The sequence below is a fragment of the Bufo bufo genome, chromosome 2 (assembly GCF_905171765.1).
Source record: "Bufo bufo chromosome 2, aBufBuf1.1, whole genome shotgun sequence".
In the NCBI taxonomy this organism is placed as follows: Eukaryota; Metazoa; Chordata; class Amphibia; order Anura; family Bufonidae; genus Bufo; species Bufo bufo.
Window position 1 is genome coordinate 757,799,236 of NC_053390.1, and position 15,289 is coordinate 757,814,524.

General features: G+C 49.3%; 1 protein-coding gene across 1 annotated transcript in view; it reads left to right on the top strand.

Moving 5' to 3' along the window:
- Positions 1-15,289, top strand: part of DHX15 (DEAH-box helicase 15) — a 65,371-nt gene that overhangs the window by 22,138 nt on the left and 27,944 nt on the right. The window contains exons 2-5 of the mRNA XM_040419026.1: positions 867-1,203; positions 1,299-1,492; positions 5,569-5,728; positions 6,237-6,455. Of these exons, the coding sequence (XP_040274960.1) occupies positions 867-1,203; positions 1,299-1,492; positions 5,569-5,728; positions 6,237-6,455 (910 nt within the window). The remainder of the gene's footprint in view (positions 1-866; positions 1,204-1,298; positions 1,493-5,568; positions 5,729-6,236; positions 6,456-15,289) is intronic.

The following is a 15,289-nucleotide window of genomic DNA, read 5'->3' on the forward strand; positions in this document are numbered from 1 at the left end:
AAAGCACCCAGAGCTATGGGGACTGGGTATTGCTGATGTACTAGCGGCCATCTAGCAAACCATGTCCTCAGCTCTATACACAAAATCCCGGTGACAGGTTCCCTTTAAAGTGATCCGGTCATTGACTACTAGCTGAATCTTTCACCAAAACCTTCAAGCAGGAGCAACATCTAGCTGCTGAGTCCCAATGGTGCTTCTGCTGAGTTCTGTATCTGGGAGGATCATAGCGGAGCTGTAAGTGGGGGGGAATCTGGAGATCACTCACAGAAGATGCATCTTCAACTGGCCATTCATATGAAATTGCTGTTGTCTGGATTACTCCACAAACCTACATGTTTCACTGGGGAGAGGGAAGCCTCTGGCAATGGCTGATTTTAGACTTCTACGTAACTTTGATGTCTTTCTCCCAGTCACGCTTTGCTCCTCTTTTGAAAATCCAGCTTCTGCTGACGTCATTTTTGCAGCTCAGTAGAGGCAGTGCTGTTTACTGGGCGAGAACTATTCTCCCCCCATGGGGTATGCGCAGGTGTTTGCACATGCTCCAGGGAGGGGAATTGTTCTGTCCAAAGCACCCTTCCCGTCATGGGCTGTGATGGTGACAACTCGTCCATAGCTCAGGCCACAAACCGATGGAATCTGGATTTTCAGAAGAGTGACCGTGCTTCTGATCCACACAAGTTTGAGATGGTAAGTATATTGCAGACTTTTTTTCTACAGGCGAGTTATGTGTAAGTAAAGTGAGTTTGCAGGGCCCGCTGCGTCTCAGAAGACTCCTTTAAGTGGCTTTGCTTATCTCTTACGTGATTCTTCACTTGGTGTTAACATGTACAAGCTTTTAATCTCGTCTAATATCTCTGAAATTTTAGGAAGGACCGGGATCGTGATAGAGATGACCGCTCAAAGGACCGAGATCGTGACAGAGACCGTGATCGCGAGCGGGATAGAGACAAAGATAAAGAATCTCGTGCTACGTCGAACACTCCATTTATCTCAGCTGGTGGAGTACAGGCCGTGAAGCCGGCAGCACTTCCCCAGGGCGTCAATCCATATACCAACTTACCCCACACACCACGGTACTATGAAATCCTGAAGAAGCGTCTGCTGTTGCCTGTCTGGGAGTACAAGGAACGTTTTACAGATATCCTCATAAGGAACCAGTCTTTTGTCTTGGTGGGAGAGACGGGTTCTGGAAAAACTACACAGGTAAGAGTCCTTGACTCCTAGCTATGCAGTCTCGTGACTGTTCTTAGTAACATTGCATGAAGAGTGTGCTAAACTCCTGCACTGTTATATTGTAGATCCCTCAGTGGTGTGTAGAATACATGAGGTCGTTACCTGGTCCAAAGAGAGCCGTTGCCTGTACCCAGCCCAGAAGAGTGGCTGCCATGAGCGTGGCTCAGAGAGTTGCCGATGAAATGGATGTTATGCTTGGCCAAGAGGTTGGCTACTCTATTCGATTTGAAGACTGCAGCAGTGCGAAAACAACTCTGAAGTAAGTACAGCCTTAACACTGAAGCCTTCCACTTCATTTCAGGGCACACTGACTACCTAGTGTTCTTTGACTAGGAATGCCACCTGGGTCCCTTATAGGGAGTTGCTTTATGCAAAACCTCTAGTCAGAGGAGTGCATCTTTGTGGTTTTATGTCACAGATATCCTGCGGAAATGTTCGTCGACCCCATTAGAATGTATGGAATGGTCCCAGAAATGTCTGCTGCAAAAATGTCACATGTGAGCATGCCCTAGCAGAGTTGTCAGATGGCCCTTGTATTCATCGTGGACTGTATTAATTTTCCGTTAAATTTAGTATTTATCACCTATCCAGTGGATAAGAAAGGAAGAAAAGCCAGACAGGTGGGCAATCAGTCCGCGATGTGTCCTCAGTGCCCAGATGTTCCCAGGACTTGGGCCTTATCCAGAGTAATCCAAAATTGTGAAAATCCAGCACCGATGTAAAAATGTATTTCTTCATTTAAAAATAGGCAACACGAAATGGTCCCGACTCCCAATAATCCGTGGCTGTCAGTCCAGGATGTGTCATCCGTGCACACAATGGGCTCTGCCTGTGATACAATTAACAAACACAACAGGCTCACTTAATCACTCACAGGCAGAAAACACTCATTTTTCCCAAAAACACCTCAAAACCCCACATATCCCCATAAATTATACATCCCTGGATAGCTCTGATCTGGACGGACAATATATCTAAAAATCACCCAGATCTTAGCAGGGTTTCCCAAATTCCATGGAAGTCACATTTGACCGACCGCATGCATGGCTTTCCTGCCCAAAACAGTTCCACTGTGCGGCCGGTCTACCTTCTCCTTCAAAGCATGTACAAATTGCATGACCGTATCCGTTCGTGCATACTTTCATTGAAAGCGTCTTGTTCGGTGAATCCCATTTGCCGAACCACATAGGAAAAAGACACAGACAAGCGTTTTTACTGAGAGGTAATAATCCTGAGGCAAAAGGCTGACAAACGGGCCCCTCCAAAACCCAGTGGCGAGGTTATTTTCGCCACAGAGGAGAAAACCCCTCTATTCCTGGCTGTGTGTGACAACATCCTATTCTTGAGGTCAGGTCCCAGAGTTGGCATATCCTTTAGATATGCTACAGCAAGGACCGGCACTCCAGCTGTGGTGAAACTACAACTCCCAGCATGCACACTTGCTTAGCTGTTTTCAGAACTCCCGTAGAAGTGAATGGAGCATGCTGGGAATTGTAGTTTCACCAAAATGGAGTGCTGAAGGTTGCTGACCCCTGTGCTACAGTCTAAATATCCAGATCGGGCAATAATCTTTTAAGTTGATTTTTGTATCACTTAAATAAAACAGTTCTACTGAGCAGAGAGGGTGTAGTGTGGAGTTCTCAGGCCTTGTACCATTGCCACTGATTGATTTTCTTGTTTCTGGCTCTTTGGAATACTGAGCAATTAAGTTTGTTTTGCATGTTTTCTAGCCATTTTTTTATTTTTTGCTGCGTTTAGTTCAACGGCAGCTAGCATAACAACTTGTATTGGCTCTATTTCAGTAAGAACAGCTAATTAGAGCTTACTGTTTAGTGCCGTTTTTGTGCGCTGACAGCAGGTAATAAGGCTGCTTTGTGCAGTCTCTATAATTATGTTAATTAATAATTACACCCCTAGCTGTAAGGTGTAATCTCGCTAGTGGAGAATATGGAACTACAAATGTTTTCTTGTGTATTTAATGTCTGGAAATTGAATTTTAAAGGCAATGTGTCATTAATAAATAAGTTACTGTTTTTAAAAAAAATTTTTTTTTTTTTTTCCCATGTTACTATCTGTATTTATCATAAATGTATATAATCCTGCAAATTTTACACTGGCCAGCAGGCTTGTTCTGTACAGATAACTTTTCAGTAGCCATTATCCCCACAGGCAGAATTAATGACAAGTAACACCTCTGTATAGATAAGAATCCACCATTCACAATAGATGATATCCCAGCTATCGCTCCCTCCTGACCTCTGCACAGGTCACAGAGCATGCCTAGATTAATCTCCCATAGAAGGCAATGGGGTCAGCTCCTGTCCATTATGTCTATAGACCATGTATCTGCTCCCAAAAGGCAGGACATCTACGAGGGGTTGTCACTTCAGCAAATAGCACTTATTATGTACAGGAAGTTAATACAAGGCACTTACTAATGTATTGTTATCCATATGGTCTCCTATTACTGGGTTGATTCATTTTTCCATCCCATTATACTAGGGTTGTTTCAGGTATTGAATTTTCTGGTTTGCAGTCTCTCCCTCCTCCCTGTACCGCTGCCACCAATGGGAACAAAGATAAGAGGGGAGAGCGAACTGTGCCACCAATTAGAACGAACGTTTAATACATTACAAATACAGCCGGCGGCAGAAACACATTGCCGGCACCCGACCTCTGACAGGGCGCTGCGTCCGCGGCAATTAACCCCTCAGGTGCTGCACCTAAGGGGTTAACTGCCGCTGATCGCAGCTCCCTTAAACGTTAATTATCATTGGTGGTGCAGTGTGCCGCCCCCCCTCAGTATTAAAAACATTGGTGGCGGTGGCCACAGAGTCCCCTCACCACCTCTCATTGGCGGCAGTGGCAGCTTCTGATCGGAGCCCCAGCTGTGTAATCCTGGGGCTCCGATCGGTTACCATGGCAGCCAGGACGCTACTGAAGCCCTGGCTGCACAGCGCAGCAGGTAGAGTGTGAAGTCCTATTCACCCTGATAGAGCTCTATTAGGGTGAATAGGACAAGGGATGAAAAGATCCCAGGATCTAGCCCCCAAGGGGGGAAATGGTTATTAAATAAAAAGTAAAAAAATAAAATAAAAAAACACACCAAAATATTAAGTATAAATCACCCCCTTTCCTAACTTTGCATATAAAATAAATTTACATATTACCACATCCGAAAAGTCCAAACTATTAACCTATTTTAAAAAAACCTCCTATGCGGTGAACGCCGTAACAGAAAAAATAAAAACCGTGCGATTCGCCCTTTTTTTAGTCACCTTGTCTCCCCAAAAAAATAGGATCGGACTGTTCGATTATGGGCCGGACGTTCCATAAAATGCGGAATGCGTGCTGCTTTTTTTGGCATGGTATCGAGTATCGCAATACTTTTTTATGGTATCGAAACAACTCTACATTATACACTGGTTGTTTTCATGGTTACCACCACCCTGCAGTCCCTCACTGGTGGCTGTGCTTGTACATTATAGAGAAAAGCACCAACCTGTGTGCGCTCTTACGGTCCTTTTGCCTCTCCTACACAAGCACGGCCACTGTTGCAGGATTGCAGGCTGGTCGTAACCATGGAAACTAGCAGTGTATAATGTGATGGAAAAATGAATCCAGCCAGCAAAGTAGGCAATCTGGATAATACATACATTAGTAAGTGCCTTCAATTAACATGATAAATGCCATTTGCTGAGGTGAATCATATTTTAAAGGGAATCTGTCACCTAGTTTTACCCTATAGAGCTGCCGACATGCGCGGATAGATCTCCGCTAGCATGTCCACAATATACTTGTCCCATATCTCTGGTTTTATTTTGCTTAAAAAATGATTTTATTGATATGTAAATTAACCAAGTAAGGTGCCCAAGGCGTGGTTACTTACGGTTAAGGAGCCCAGCACCGCCTGCATCCAGGAATCTCCTCCTTGCTCACGAAGTTACAGTGCCGTAATCTCGCGATGCGCAAGCTGGCGCATGCGCAGTGTCTGCAAAGTTCCCTGGCTGGCATCAGCTTCAGTGAACGAACTGCGCATCGCGAGATTATGGCACTAACTTCGTGAGCAAGGAGGAGATTCCTGGATGCAGGCGGTGCTGGGCTCCTTAACCGTAAGTAACCACGCCTTGGGCACCTTACTTGGCTAATTTACAGATCTATAAAATCATTTTACTACCCCCCCCCCCCCCCCCCCCCCAATTATCTTAAAACTTACTACGAGTCCATTTCCACTATTGAAATTGCCCCTGATGCTTGCCCAGGTGGCTAGGTAACTAGCTGTAATAGAATGTACAATAAATTGGAGCTATGCTGAATGTATCTCTCTCTCTGTAGGTACATGACTGATGGTATGTTACTCCGAGAGGCAATGAACGACCCCTTGTTGGAGCGCTATGGTGTAGTCATACTTGACGAAGCCCATGAAAGAACTTTAGCTACAGATATTTTAATGGGCGTTTTAAAAGAGGTTGTTCGACAAAGGAATGATTTAAAGGTAAGCAGATCTTTTTGCTGTCTTTCGTGCTGTTTTGGTGTCCATCGCTGATGGATTTCCGGGTGGTCGTAGCCATAGAAATGAGCAGTATATAATGTGATAGGGGCAGGCCCTAGCCACTTTTGAGAACCCTTGCTTCCCCTGCTTCTTCTGCCAGCCCCTTCATCTCCTTGTTGATAAATGGGGACAGGTTTCTGCATATTCATTTCACATGGCTCTATCAGTCAATGAGAGAGGAGCTTGCAGAGGAAGGGGGTGGAGCAAATAAGTACAGACTGGCTTGGGCCCGCCCTCGGTGCACTTAATTGCTCATTTGCATATGACCGTAAAATACCTTTTCTCCAGAATTCAGATAGCATTCTGTTGCTTCACAGTATCATTGCATTCAGGCGTTGTGACCGGATTAACAGTGAATTTGCTCGCTTTAAATGACTGTGTGATTTACTAGAGGTCCCTTTCTCCATGCTCTTTCTGGTTTTGTTTTCATTCGTCCAATTTCTTTCCACAGGTTATAGTCATGAGCGCCACTCTTGATGCAGGAAAGTTTCAAGTTTACTTCGATAGCTGTCCTCTCCTCACTATTCCTGGTCGCACACATCCTGTAGAAATCTTTTACACTCCGGAGCCCGAGAGAGACTATCTAGAAGCAGCCATTCGTACAGTCATTCAGATTCATATGTGTGAAGAGGAGGAGGGAGATCTTCTGCTCTTCCTTACCGGCCAAGAGGTTTGTGTCACCAACTTACAGCTATTTATCATTGTGATGGTAGCCTTTTCCTTACTGATGGTATATCACTCATACAAGCCTTCAGTTCTTCACCCTCAGAAGCTGCAGTGTTTTAGTTAACTGGATTTCCTTGCACAGCGACACTCCCAGCCACCCGTTGTTAAAGGAAATCTGTCCTCAGGTTTTAGCATATTAAGCTGTTACCATTGCAATGTACAATAAACTACCTTCTTTCCAGCAAGGGTCTTCTTTCTTTTTTTCATGTTATCATTTAGATAAAAAAGCGATTTTTTTTTTCCGGTTATGCTAATGAACCTTCAAGGTGCCCAGAGGGGCGTTATTCCTCTCCTCTACAGCCCAGTAACGCCCCCCTGCAGTGCCCAGACCGCCTTAATTTCAAGCCCAAGCACGCCTCCTCATAAATAAATTTCCCCCCACAGCCGAGCTGAACGGCGCCGCCCCCTCCTCTACGTCATATAATAATTCAACATACGAACCTTGCTTCATCCTTTCTTGCACATGCAATCTCGCGCAGCCGCAGTATCTGCAACAGCCTCACTAGTGTCACTGGGCATGCGCCGGGCCCAGTGACATAATCAGAACGCTGTTGCCGCAGGCAGTCGGCGATACTGCGGCTGCGCGAGATTTCATGCACAAGAAAGGATTAAGCAAGGTTCGTATGTTGAAATATTATATGATGTAGCAGAGGGGGCGGCGCAGTTCAGCTCGGCTGTGGGAGGAAATTTATTTGAGGAAATCAAGGCGGTCTGGGCTTGAAATCAAGGCTGTCTGGGTACTGCAGGGGGCGTTACTGGGCTCTAGAGGAGAGGAATAACGCCCCTCCGGGCACCTTGAAGGTTCATTAGCATAACTAAAAAATAGCTTTTTAAAAAAAAATCTAAATGACAACATGAAAAAAAGAGAGAAGACCCTTGCTGGAAAGAAGGCAGTTTATTGTACATTGCAATGGTAACAGCTTAATATGCTAAAACCTGATGACAGATTCCCTTTAAGCAGAACTGACGGAAGGATATCTGTTGGGTAACATGGAGGCCATAGCATAACATGGGACTATCCCTTTAAAGGCTATGTACACCTTTTGGAGGCAATTTTTGTTTGATTGCATTTTACTATTTTTTGGCTAAAAATTATTTTCAATTGGCCTTTATTAAAAATATTGAGACATTCTGTCACAAAGGGTTAACTGTTTTTCTTGCTGTGTGACTGGTACTTTCACGTTGTGCCTCTAAGCCTGATCTCTAAACCACTAGGAGGTCATAAACACTTATTGAAAAAGATAAGGACTGAGCTTTAATGCATGTTAATTATAATGTGAGAGAGCAGAGAAAAGGAGTCAGTCTGCTCCCCAGATGACGGGAAAAGACAGAGAATCCACAGGCAGCTACAAGAGCATCTCGGCTCTGTACACAAAAAAGCCTACATATTTTTAATAAAAAAAAATAGAAAAAATTTAGCTCTAAAGAAGTACAATGCAATAATAAAAAAAAATCTGGTTATTCATTGAGATATCATTGGACATATATATATATTGTTCTAAGCTGCTGTAAAAGGAGTTGGAGCTTGACATACTCTATATGGACATACGTATTATGATGCCTGCAGGAGCCTTCATGACATCTTGTTTTAAATCTATAGCCATTATTATGGACTTTGTCCCCCCTTTGCAGCTTTTTTTTTACGTTCTGTCTATAGGTTCTGCAAAGGAAACTCCACCCTCTAAATAAAGTGTTGGTTCATGTCCCCCTTTTATTCAGCTGTCTGGTCCTTTTTAACAGCTATGAGATAAAAATAATAACAACATACAGGGGAGGAGTGCAAATTCATAGGATATTTTATTTTTTTGTGTATTTCCAAAAAAAATCGTTACTATTACAGATCCTAATTTAAATAAAAGGTGCAGATTATATGGTGGTTATAGAGTCGGTTATCACCTTTTCAAATCCATGATTGTTGGAGATCTGACTGCTAGGGCCTCCCACAGAGTCCCTGGCGTGGATGGAGTGGTAATTTGCATGTGTGGCTGATATGACACTGGTCACTCAATCTGATACACCTTTCACCTATCCTGTTGATAGGCTATAAATGATTTTCTTAAAAGGTGTCTGCCATGACAGATTACCTATATACCGCCCTTATTCATTGTTCCTTTTGTTGTTCAGAGATTGGTACATTAGTATTCCTTGCAGCTTTTCATGATAGTACAAATTGCGGTCCTTTGGCTGCTGCGTGACTCTGTGCGGCCAGCTCCACTGTTGGGCTGTAACCTAAGCTGACCGCCTAGAGAGCATTGAATTTAGAGCGGTATCTACAGGTGAAACTCTGAAAAATTAGAATATTTTGCAAAAGTTCATTTATTTCAGTAATGCAGCTTAAAAGGTGAAACTAATATGAGAGAGACTCATTACATGGAAAGAGATATTTCAAGCCTTTGTTATAATTTGGATGATTATGGCTTATAGCTTATGAAACCTCAGAAAATTAGAATATTGTAAAAAGGCTCAATAGTCTAGGCTCAAAGTGTCACACTCTAGTCAGCTAATTAGTCCATACCCCCTGAGCAAAGGGGACCTGAGCCTTTACATGGTCTCTCTGTCTGGTTCAGTAGGAATCACAATCATGGGAAAGACTACTGACCTGACAGTTGTGCAGAAAACCATCATTGACACCCTCCATAAGGAGGGAAAGCCTCAAAAGGTATTTGCAAAAGCAGTTGGATGTTCCCAAAGTGCTGTATCAAAGCACAATAATAGAAAGTTGTGTGGAAGGAAAAGGTGCACAAGCAGCAGGGATGACTGCAGCCTGGAGAGCATTGTCAGGAAAAGGCCATTCAAAAGAGTTGGGGACTTTCACAAGGAGTGGACTGAGGCTGGAGTTACTGCATCAAGAGCCACCACACAGACAGATCCTGGACATGGGCTTCAAATGTCGTTTTCCTCTTGTCAAGCCTCTCCTGAACAACATTGTCAGAAGCGTCTTACCTGGGCTAAAGAAAAAAGAACTGCTCTGTTGCTCAGTGGTCCAAAGTCCTCTTTTCTGATGAGAGCAACTTTTGCATCTCATTTGGAAGCACAGGACCCAGAGTCTGGAGGAAGAATGGAGAGGCACACAATGCAAGATGCTTGACGTCCAGCTTTATGGAGATGGTGACTTCATTTCCAGCAGGACTTGGCACCTGCCCACACTGCCAAAAGTACCAATACCTGGTTCAATGACCATGGGATTACTGTGCTTGATTGGACAGAAAACTCGCCTGACCTGAACCCCATAGAGAATCTATTGGGCATTGCCAAGAGAAAGATGAGACATGAGGCCAAACAATGCCGAAGAGCTGAAGGCTGCTATTGAAGCATCCTGGTCTTCCATAACACCTCAGCAGTGCCATAGGCTGATAGCATCCATGCCACGCTGCATTGAGGGGCCCAAACCAAGTACTGAATACATATGCATAATTATACTTTTCAGAGGTCCTACATTTTTCTATTTAACACCCTTTTTTTTTATTTTGATTTCATGTAATAGTATAATTTCTCGCCCATATTCCTTGGGGGACACAGGAAACCATGGGTATAGCTCTGCTCCCTAGGAGGCGTGACACTAAGCGAAAGCTGTAAGCCCCTCCTCCATCAGCTATACCCTTCAGCCTGGAGAAGAGACTGCCAGTTTTTGCTTAGTGTCCAAGGAGGCAAGACACCCCCTGCTTATGCAGGGTTGTTATCCTATGATTTTTATTTTTTACGTATTTGTTGTTTTTAACTCGGTTTTTTTCTACCTACAGGGACAACAGAGGCGCATTAGACCCCTCTGTTTCTCCCGGGGTTGAGTTGCGCCAGTGCCGGTAATTCCGCACTGCCGCCTCCCCCACAGAAGACAAGGTGGACCATGGCAGCCTCGCTCCCCTGCGTCCCGCCAGCTCAGGGTCGCCCGCACGCCAAGTCCCTCCCCCGGCTTCCTGCCACCGCGGTGCCAGGAGCTGAAGGGGCGACCCCGCTGGATGGACTGAGGGCGAAGACAGCGTATGGTGAGAGTGGCTGCTCCAGCCTCCCCTTCCTCCCTCCCACCGCTGCTACCAACATGGCCACTGTTACATGACCACTGCAAACCCCCCCCCGCCCCCCCCCCCCCCCCCCCCCCGCATATCGGGACGTTACCGGGCATTAGTTGGAGGGCAGTCTATCTGGGCAAGTCCTAGAACGCTGCCTTACAGGGGACGGCTGCAGACTTGCAAGCCGTCTGCTACATCTAGGCGCGGTGGGAGCCGTTCTCCTGGCATGAACGGCGCCATGTCATGGCCGGCACTTCAACATCCTTGGGGGTTAAAATCATTTTGCCGCGCGCGCGCGGCTCTGCTTCGGCTTCAGCGCGGCAGAGGGGGGGCGGAGCTTCCTTACACATTCAGCTCCGTGCTGCTGCGCTCCGCTACTTCCGGGTTCATCTCTCTGCCGTGCGATCCTGAAGCCTTTCAGCTCCGTGCTGCTGCCTCTCCTCCACAGCCTCCTCAGTCTGTTCCCCTTACAGCTGCCGCTTGTATCATCGGGTCTGGTAGGACTGTTTAACCCCCTCCGTGCCACAGTACTGTTGCTTTAAAGTGCAACATCTTTCCACCATGTCAGACCCTTCTGCAGCCGCCAAGCCATGGTACCATGCCTGTACCGCTTGTAGGGAACCCTTTCCCCGGGGGCAGTCTGATCCGCACTGTACTGCATGCCGAGCTCCACCGCAGCCTCAGTCGCCCGCTGTGTCGCTCCCTGCTTCCTCTGACCCGCCTGACTGGGCTAGATCCCTGTCCCAGGCCGTGGAAAGCCTCACTCATGTCGTGGGCCGCCTAATAGACAGGCCACCTACCCCGCAGGACGCCACTCTGACTGTCGCGCCCTCCGGGTCCACTGCTTCTGCCGCTGCAGCGGGTTCATCCTCTCCTAGTGACCCCTCCCGAGCTAGGCACTCTCAGAAGCGTATTAGAGTAGAGCGAGCCTCCTCCTCGGATGCCTCCCTCTCCCCGCCACGCGTGCGCACCCAGACGAGCCTCTCCTCTCCAAAGGATTCGCTCTCTGAAGGTGAATTGGCGGCTTCAGATTTGGAAATGGACTCGGCCCTGCCGTCCAAGCTAGCCTCAGCGATGGCTCAACTCATCTCTGATATACGTGACACCTTTAAGGTGCAGGATGACCCCCCTAGCTCGGACGCAGCTAGCGTCTCCTTTATCAGACCCAGGCAGGCCTCAAAAGTCTTTCCAATCCACTCTGATTTCTCCTCCGTGGTGTCTAAGGCTTGGGCTCGCCCGGACGCCCGTTTTGTCAACCCAAAGAAGCTGGACATTTGCTATCCTTTTCCAGCCGATGTCGTGGCCACCTGGTCTTCCCCACCCAAGGTAGACCCCCCTGTGGCCCGGCTGTCAAAGAACACGGCCATCCCTGTTCCCGACGGGTCCTCTCTTCAGTCAGCGGAGGACCGTCGCATGGAGACCCTGTCCAAGGGCATTTTTGCTGCCTCCGGTTCTGCCCTCAGACCGGTTTTTGCCTCTGCTTGGGCAGGGAAAGCAATCTCTGCTTGGGGTACGCAGCTGGAACAGGAGTTGGACTCGGACATCCCCATCCAGGACCTACGTTCCTTGGCCCAGCTTATTATTCGGGCCGGGAATTTTGTCTGTGAGGCCTCCCTTGATGCGGGAGCCCTTATTGCGCGCTCCTCCGCCCTGGCAGTTGCCGTCAGGAGGGAGCTCTGGCTGAAGGTCTGGAAAGCGGACGCTGCCTCCAAACGTTCCTTGGCGGGGCTACCGTTTGCGGGTTCCCGCCTTTTCGGGGTCCGCTTAGACGAACTTATTTCAGAGGCCACGGGTGGTAAAAGCACCCATCTTCCTCAACCCCAAGCCAGGGGCGCCCCCCGCGGACGCCCTGGTGCGTCTCGTTTTCGGTCCTCCCGCAGGGCCTCTGGGGCTCCCACCACAGCTGCCGCTTCGGCTCCTCCCCAGGACAAGCGTAGGAAGCCGTTTTTTCGGGCGCAGCCCTCCTGGCGCAAGCCGCAGGCTGCCCGCACACCCGCAGCAAAACAGTCCTCTGCCTGAAGGCGCGCCCCCACCCACCCGGGTGGGGGGCCGGCTCCTCCTTTTCAAGGACGTCTGGATGGCTCACGTCTCCGACGCCTGGGCCCTCGAAATTGTGTCCTCCGGATACAAAATCGAATTTGCATCCTTCCCTCCGGATCGGTTCTTTCGCTCCCGCCCCACGCGAGACCCGAAAGACGCGGCCGCGTTCTCCGCGGCCGTTCAAGCTTTACTGGACAGGGGGGTGATTACCCCCGTTCCTCTAGAGGAAAGATTCCAAGGGTTCTACTCGAACCTCTTTGTAGTTCCCAAGAAGGGAGGTTCGGTGCGGCCCATTTTGGACCTCAAAAAGCTCAACCGTTTTCTCCTCCTTCGACGGTTTCGGATGGAGTCCCTCCGCTCCGCGGTGGCTTCCCTGGAGCAGGGAGATTTTATGTCTTCCATCGATATACAGGATGCCTACCTCCATGTTCCGGTAGCCCAGTGTCACCATCGCTTCCTTCGATTCGCCGTGGGGGACCTCCACTTCCAATTTGTCGCCCTTCCCTTTGGACTGGCAACAGCCCCCCGGGTGTTCACCAAGGTCCTGGCCCCGGTTTTAGCCTTACTCCGTTCCAGGGGTGTTTTTCTGCTACCGTACTTGGACGATATCCTCATCAAGGCTCCGTCCCTTTCTCAAGCGGTTGCCAGCGTGGATCTCACTCTAGAGACTCTGGCGAGGTTTGGTTGGGTCATCAACTTCCCCAAGTCCTCCCTTCCCCCCTCCAGACAACTCGTCTTCCTGGGAATGCTTTTAGACACGGGAACGGCGGAGGTACGTCTTCCCTCGGAAAAACGTCTGATCCTCCGTGGGGCGGTTCGGGGTCTCCTTCTCCACCGTCGACCGTCCTTCCGCTTCTGCATGCGGGTATTGGGGCAGATGGTTGCCTGCTTCGAGGCGATCCCATTTGCGCAGTTTCACTCCCGCCCTCTCCAACGGGCGATCCTCTCCTCCTGGGACAAATCGCCGCAGTCTCTGGATCATCCCTTCCATCTGTCGCCTCCGGTGCGGTCATCTCTCCGCTGGTGGTTACAGTCCCCTCTTCTGGGCAGGTCCTTTCTGCCACTCAACTGGTTGGTGGTTACAACCGATGCCAGTCTCTCGGGCTGGGGAGGCGTGTTTCCTCCCCGATCCGTCCAGGGCATTTGGTCTCCATCGGAGTCCAAACTCTCGATCAATGTCCTGGAACTGAGAGCGGCCCTTCTGTCTCTACGACACTGGACTCATCTGCTGAAGGGTCATCCAGTTCGTGTACAATCAGACAACGCCACGGCCGTGGCGTACATAAACCACCAGGGGGGCACTCGCAGCGCTGCAGCGATGCGGGAGGTCACCAGCATTCTCCGTTGGGCGGAAGCCCACGTCCCGGCCCTATCTGCAATTTTTATTCCAGGGGTGGACAATTGGGCGGCGGACTTCCTCAGTCGCACCACCGTCGACCCCGGCGAGTGGTCTCTTCACCCGGAGGTATTCGAGGCCATTTGCCTTCGTTGGGGCATTCCGGACGTGGACCTCATGGCCTCAAAATTCAATCACAAGGTCCCCGCCTATCTGTCCAGGGCCAGGGATCCGGGAGCTTGCGGAGCCGACGCCCTCGTTCTTCCTTGGCGAGGCTTCGCGCGCCCATACATATTCCCTCCCATCCCTCTCCTGCCCAAGGTCCTTCGGAAGATCGCGGCGGAAGGCGTCTCGGTGATTCTGGTCGCTCCGGACTGGCCCCGCCGGTCTTGGTATGCCGACCTCATGCTGCTCCTGGCAGACGCGCCCTGGCCACTGCCCGCCAGGGAAGATCTTCTCTCTCAGGGACCGATCTTCCACCCGCGTTTAGGGTCCCTACGTTTGACGGCGTGGTTGTTGAGACCACCGTCCTGACACGTAGGGGTTTTTTCTGCGGATGTCGTCCGCACCATGATCCGCGCCCGTAAGCCGTCCTCTTCTAGGATCTATTATAGGACCTGGAGGACTTTTTTGGGGTTCTGTACCGATCTGGGGATTCCTCCGCTCCGCTTTTCTCTCCCCACCGTTTTGTCCTTTCTGCAGAGCGGACTGGCCCAAGGTCTAGGCCTTAGTTCTTTGAAGGGTCAGGTATCTGCGCTGTCCATTTTGTTTCAGCGCCCACTGGCCCCCCTTGGTCCTGTCAAGACCTTCCTTCAGGGCGTGGCTCACGCGGTTCCCCCGTATCGCCCTCCGGTACCGCCCTGGGACCTGAACCTGGTTCTCTCAGCGCTCCAGGCTTCTCCTTTCGAGCCTCTGCGGACGGTTTCCTTGCGACTTCTGTCCTGCAAGGTTATTTTCCTTGTAGCCATCACCTCTCTTCGGAGGGTGTCCGAATTGGCTGCACTCTCCTGTCTGGAACCTTTCCTAGTGTTCCACCAGGACAAGGTGGTTCTTCGTCCGGTCCCTTCCTTCCTTCCTAAGGTGGTCTCCGCCTTTCATCTGAACGAGGACATCGTTCTCCCCTCTTTGTGTCCTTCCCCTTCCCATCCGCGGGAGAGGAAGCTTCATCGCCTGGACGTTGTCAGGGCGCTCAAGATTTACCTGGAAGTAACCAGCTCTTTCAGGCATACTGACTCGCTCTTTGTGGTCCCGGAAGGGTCGCGCAGAGGGATGGCGGCATCCAAAGTTGCTATCGCTCGTTTTGTCAAGATGGCTGTTACTGAGGCTTATCTCGCCAAGGGCAGGGTTCCTCCCCTTGGTGTTACCGCTCACTCCACTAGAGCGGTCGGGGCTTCC